The sequence below is a fragment of the Papaver somniferum genome, unplaced genomic scaffold (assembly GCF_003573695.1).
Source record: "Papaver somniferum cultivar HN1 unplaced genomic scaffold, ASM357369v1 unplaced-scaffold_117, whole genome shotgun sequence".
NCBI lineage: Eukaryota > Viridiplantae > Streptophyta > Magnoliopsida > Ranunculales > Papaveraceae > Papaver > Papaver somniferum.
The window spans coordinates 6,913,423-6,919,439 of record NW_020620714.1 but is presented as its reverse complement, the minus strand read 5'-3'; the positions used below and the strand labels follow the sequence as shown (position 1 = coordinate 6,919,439).

Genomic DNA, 6,017 nt, shown 5'->3' with positions numbered 1-6,017 from the left:
ATGACATTTAATTATGACATAATATATTACTTATTGTAAAAATTAATAAAACATTAGTGTTATGATAAGTAAATTTTGACTCTTAGATGCATTTTTCATCCTAATAAAAACCATCACTTATGAAAAACAATCATTAATTGTTTCTATTGATGTAGTTATTAGTATTCTAGATAAGGAGAATTGGTTGAGGAGAGGCTCTAAAGTCTTTGTGATCATTTACTCTGGGTAAGCCCCACCTAAACAGAACCTTAATAAAGTTTGTGAAATTCCGTGTGGTCCTATCCTACAATCAAAGACAATGTGGCCATGAAGGAAGTGGCCATGTTACAAGTGGGTTGTATTCACTATCAAACCTGCCGAAAACAAGATTCATTGTCAAAGACAATGTGGCCAGCATTTCTTATATTCCTAATTATGTCTAAAAGACTAGAAGTTTCATGGTGTCAGAAAGTCTTTGAGGATGACGAGATTGTTTGTGGGTTTTCCGATGGTGGAATTCTCTTTTTGCTTGCACCAATAATGCCTAAAAGGAGTGTTTTCATTTTACAATCAATCTAAAATTTCGTAACTGGCAGCAGACTGGTTCATTAGGAAAGACATACGCGAACATCATTAAGTTGGCATCTGATCGAGGAGATAATGCTGATGCTTTTGTTGCAGTCTTAAATTGAAATTAGAAGGATATATCTTCCCAACTTGTTTTTGTTGTAATTCATGATCAGTTGATTAACAAATTATCTCTTAAAATTATATACAGAAGTTCATGGTATACAGAGAATAATCTCAGTTTGTATAATATATGTAAGTTTGATAAGGAAAAGAGAGCACAAACCATTTCTTCAGGAAGAAAAATCCACTAAGATTCGGAAAACAAAGAGCAAATACATAAATTGTGAAAGGGTTTCTTTTCGCTGATTACATTCCAATATCAAGATACCGATTCCTAACCGCTTCTACATCCAAAGTAACCTCATTCATGCTGCTTCTATCTGAAGGAGTTTCTGAAGAACATTTCACTCCAATCTGAATTATTGAAGCCAAGATTTGTCTTATCGTATCTCTTCCGTTACCTCCTTCTACATCCAACAGCAAACGCAAATCGATTATCTCCTCAACGAGCTCTGGAAACTCGTACATCTTACAGAAGTTATGAATGTTTAGACCATCCTTGAACATGTCATCAGTCGGTCTTTTTCCTGTAAACATCTCTAGCAATAGAATCCCATAACTGTACACGTCACCTTTGGTTGATACTTCGCCGCCCATTCCGTATTCTGTGTAAACCAGAGCAAATATTAGACACAAGAACACGTACGCTGTAATCGATTTAGGGATATTTTGACTTTGGGTCCCATAAAATGGTATACCTTTGCATTTGGAGCCTAACTTTGTCCAACTTTGAGTTTGGGTCCCGGTCAAAGGTTGACTATTCTTGACCATCCAACAATCAATTAAATATGGGTTATTTTAACGAAAATATTACTTTTTATTTATTTACTAACTCTACCAAGTTATCTAAGACAGTGAAATGACTAACGAAAACGTTTTATTTTTGTTAAAATATCTCATATTTAACTGATTGTTGGATGGTCAAGAATAGTCAATCTTTGACCGGGACCCAAACTCAAAGCTGGACAAAGTTAGGCTCCAAATACAAAGGTATACCATTTTATGGGACCCAAAGTCAAAATGTCCCATCGATTTATTGAACTACTTGTATATTTAAAATAACTGTCATTATGAAGGAATTTTGCTTTCTGACCGGGAGAAATATATCCAATTGAGCCCTTTATTGCAATTGAACTTGCATCTTGTTCATTCAGCTGCCAAGAAGAGCTTGAAGTATTTGAAAGGAACTTAGACAACCCAAAATCACCCACACGGGCAACTAAATAATCATCAAGAAGGACATTGCTTGGCTTCAGATCACAGTGAACAATGGGGGATTCACAATCATTGTGAAGATAATTTAGTGCAGAAGCAACATCAACTGCAATGCTTAGTCTTTTTTCAGGATTTAAATACCTCATCTTTAGGTGATCGTCATCGTCTGCAACACCCATTGTCGGGTGCAACCAATTCTCTAGACTCCCATTAGCCATAAACTCAAAAACAAGAGCTTTGAAAGGATTACCTTGAAAATCAATACTCGAACAGCAAGTTACAATCTTGAGTAAATTCCTATGTCTAACTTTCCTCAGGGCATCACACTCAGCCATGAAACTCTTGGCTGCACCTCTTTGTTGAAGGTGCAGAACCTTAACTGCAACAGGTTTAAATTCATTTTGTTGAAGAATTCCCCTGTACACAGAACCAAAACTTCCGACACCAAGCAAGTTGGTGGAATCATTAAATCCATCGGTAGCTTTAACTAGCTCATTGTAAGAAACTCCGATGTAGCGGTTGCCTACATCTGAAGTTGTCGAAGGCTGTCTTATTCTTGACTTCCTTCTCCAATATAGAGTGAGAATAAACACGGGCAGAGTGAAAAGCACTATAATGATGATAATAACTTTCAAAGGAATGGATTTCCTCTGTTTTCGCTTGTTATCTGGGTTTAATGGCATGGAGCAATTCTGCAACTTCAAATCAGGTATACCACCACAAAGCTTACTGTTTCCTTGAACCGAAAGTGCACTTATGTTCTGAAATACACCAACTTTTGGTACTTCCCCTTCTAGATTATTATATGATAAATCCAATAGGTTAAGTGTAGTAAAACTCTCAAGGCCTTTCGGAATTATACCAGACAAGTTATTCCGAGCAAGACTTAATCTTTCGAGACCCTTTAACGAAGTGATAGCTGGAGGTATGTTTCCTTGAAAAAGGTTTCCCCGCAGATCTAGATAAATTAAGCTTACACACTGGCCTATGGTACTTGGGATTTCACCTGATAATCTGTTTTCAGACAGGTCAAATATCCCTATGTTATTCAAGTTACCTACTTCTGCTGGTAATGAACCAGTAAGTAAGTTATTAGATAGGCTGAAATAATTTGCTAATGAGGGGAGTTGAAAAACCTGTTTCGGTATACTACCACTTAATCTGTTGTTTTGTAGAGACAAGTTCTGCAGTGATGTGCAGTTCCCAAGACTTGATGGGATACGACCTGTTAAGTTGTTGAAAAGCAAAAAGAGGTTGATGAGTCGTGTTAAGTTACCCAAGGATGAAGGGATTGAACCAGAGAATTTGTTTTTTCGTATATCTAAGTTCCTTAAATTTTGAAGGTTTCCGATGCCTGGAGGAATACTACCTGTGAACATGTTGTCTTGCAAAATTAGTGCAGTTAAACCTACGAGATTCTGAATACCTGCAGGAACATTTCCATGTATTTGGTTGTCTCTGAAATCTATTGTATCAAGCTTTGTTGTGAGATTGGCCATTGAGCTAGGTAGAACACCCCCAAAATTGTTGCTATCTAAACCAATAAACCCCAAATTGGTACAATTGATTAGAGAATCGAGGAAATTCAAATCATTAGCTTGTCCACTTCCAAGATTATTTGCTCTTAATTGTAATCTCGTAAGACTTTTTGAGTTACAAAGGTCATAAGGGACTGATCCAACTAAATTATTTTCTCCTAGTTGTAGAATTTCAAGCCTAGACAAATTGGAAAATGAGCTTGGAACGTTTCCTGCGAGATTGTTAATTGAAAACGAAAAGTAGTTGAGATTAGGAAGGGTGAGTCCAATATCAGAAGGAATACTTCCATGGAGCTTATTATCCATCAACTCAATTGTTCCAAGTGATGAAATATTATAGAGTGAAGAAGGGACAATACCTGATAATCTATTCAGACCTAGACCCAGAAGTACTAAGTTTGTTAGATGACTTAGAGTGGTTGGAATTTTTCCCTCTAAATTGTTTTCGCCGAGACTTAAAAGAGTAAGAGATGAAAGGTTACCCAATGAAGTTGGAATCTCTCCTGAAAGATTATTATCATAAAACTTTAGTATTATGAGATTCGACAAGTAGCCAAAATCATTTGGAATGCTTCCCCCAAGATTGTTGCCAGAAATGTTAAGGTGTATGAGATTGGAGCAACGGGAGATATTTTGCGGAATTTCACCTTCCAAGGAATTATTATCAAGACCCAAGCCCTTCAGTCGAGAAAGATGACCAATTTCTTCTGGGATTTCTCCGCTTAAACTGTTGTTGCTGAGGATGAGTTCCTTAAGAAAGCTAAGGTTTCCAATATGAGGAGAAATGGAACCTGCCAATCCTTGGGAATCAAGATCTAACACAGTGACTCTGCTAGGATGACGGCGACTACATATGACACCTCTCCACTCACAAAAATGAAGGGAATTATTCTTATCGTTCCAGGAACTCAATATTCCAAGCGGATCTTGAGTTATTTCATTCTTAAAAGCAATTAACGCGAGTCTGTCGTCTGATTTGTGATCATCAGTGCCAGCAAGGGACTTAACATGCACGGACATATGTGAGATGCCAAAAGTAAAGCTGCATAATAGTAATACGATGGTATTGAAGTTGGCGTTTAGCTGTGGTTTCTGTAACAACTTCATCTCCGTAACATGAACAGATTTAGAGCTTTAAAATTTGAGGAAGAAAATGAAAACATATACAAAAGAACAAGTTGAACTTAATTGGGTTAATATAGGTTGATGGTGCTTAAAAGAAGGAGGGTGTTTTACGTCGGAAGTCCAAACAAAAGCCTCCGTAATCATTCAGCTTAGGTAGAGGTGGAAACGAAAACTCTAAACTCACCCCTGGCTGGAATCCCGTGGTGGGTACCGCGAAACACAGCCGGATGAGCCCGACCTAACCGACCCCTACGAATTCACCGGGTTGAGCGGACCCATCCTAATGTGTCTTACGCCACATCATGGGATCCCAACTCGTAGTGAGTGTAGACTTTCCTAGTTGGAAATTAAGAATTCGTGACAATCATGAATATATCTTTAGGGTCATAAAAGGTTGGGACGAGGCCATCCTGATGTGTCTTGCGTCACACCGCGAGATCTTAACCCGTAATGAGTTAGATTTTCCTAGTTGAAAATTAAGGATTCGTGACAATCATGGATGTATCTTAAGGATTATAAAAAGTTTTTCATATTTCCCATTGCTACTTTTCATATCTCTCATCCACCTCACAAATTTTAAGATCAATTTATTTTATCATTTTGTTTTCTCCTATTTCCCGATTATAAAAATCAATTAATTATGACCATGATTGTTATTCTTCTTCTTTTTCCCCCGAACCAGCAACGCACATCAAGTTTGAAACCCCAGTTAGGTTGGATTCCTATTCTAATGCATTTATTCTCTAATCTTTTACAAGACACACCCATTAATTTGCGATTAATCCATAAATCAGTATTGTAGAAGAAAATTATCGCCCATGTGAAGTATATACTTTTTCATAGTGTCATGAATAATTTACCATCTACCCGATACCGAAACTGAATGTTACTAGCAGTAATCATTCTTGTGATCATTAATGATTTTCCTTCTAGTCTTAACTTGATTAAATTCGCGAAAGAGTTACATATGTGTGCAGAGCGTCCAAATCATACAAGACTAGACAAATCATATCATAATAAAATTACAATCTTAATTAATACAAATCATAATAATTTAAGTAGGAAATACCATTTAGTCCTAAAAATAATATATTAGAGAGAGTCTAGTCCAGTTGACTCAGTCATGTGTCTGTTTGGTCCTTTTTGGAAAAATATTGACTCAGTCATTTTCGTGTTGCTGTAACAATGGCGACTCAAAGGTGAAAATCTAAATCCGTTTTTTTTTCTGGATTTGTTTTTGATTTCTTCCTGCTCGTGTTGAATATGAAGATGATGAAGACGAAGAAGTTCATTCTTCTTTACATGAACTCATGTTGCTGTTGTTGCTCATGAAGATGAAGATGATGATGATGATGATGATGATGAAGAAGACTTTCACGATCTTCTATTGTTGATTGATGGTGTTGCATTCGATGAAGATGATGATGAAGACGATAAACATGATGAATACGATGTTGTTGTTGATGTTTG

At 36.7% G+C, this 6,017-nt stretch overlaps 1 protein-coding gene across 1 annotated transcript; it reads right to left on the bottom strand.

Moving 5' to 3' along the window:
* Positions 1–834: 834 nt before the first annotated feature.
* On the bottom strand, positions 835–4,615 carry LOC113329404 (probable LRR receptor-like serine/threonine-protein kinase At3g47570). The gene is made up of 2 exons (XM_026576284.1): positions 1,763–4,615; positions 835–1,274 (listed from the first exon to the last, which is right to left on the bottom strand). Exons 1-2 carry the CDS (start codon positions 4,527–4,529, stop codon positions 916–918), a joined length of 3,126 nt encoding a protein of 1,041 aa, XP_026432069.1. The 5' UTR covers positions 4,530–4,615; the 3' UTR covers positions 835–915.
* Between the last annotated feature and the right edge of the window lie 1,402 nt (positions 4,616–6,017).

Excerpts from the sequence above, each read along its gene's own strand:
- LOC113329404 (XM_026576284.1), bottom strand. The coding sequence starts at position 4,529 with ATGAAGTTGTTACAGAAACCACAGCTAAACGCCAACTTCAATACCATC. Across the intron at positions 1,275-1,762 it reads AATTGGATATATTTCTCCCG|AATACGGAATGGGCGGCGAA; the intron begins GTCAGAAAGCAA and ends TGGTTTACACAG.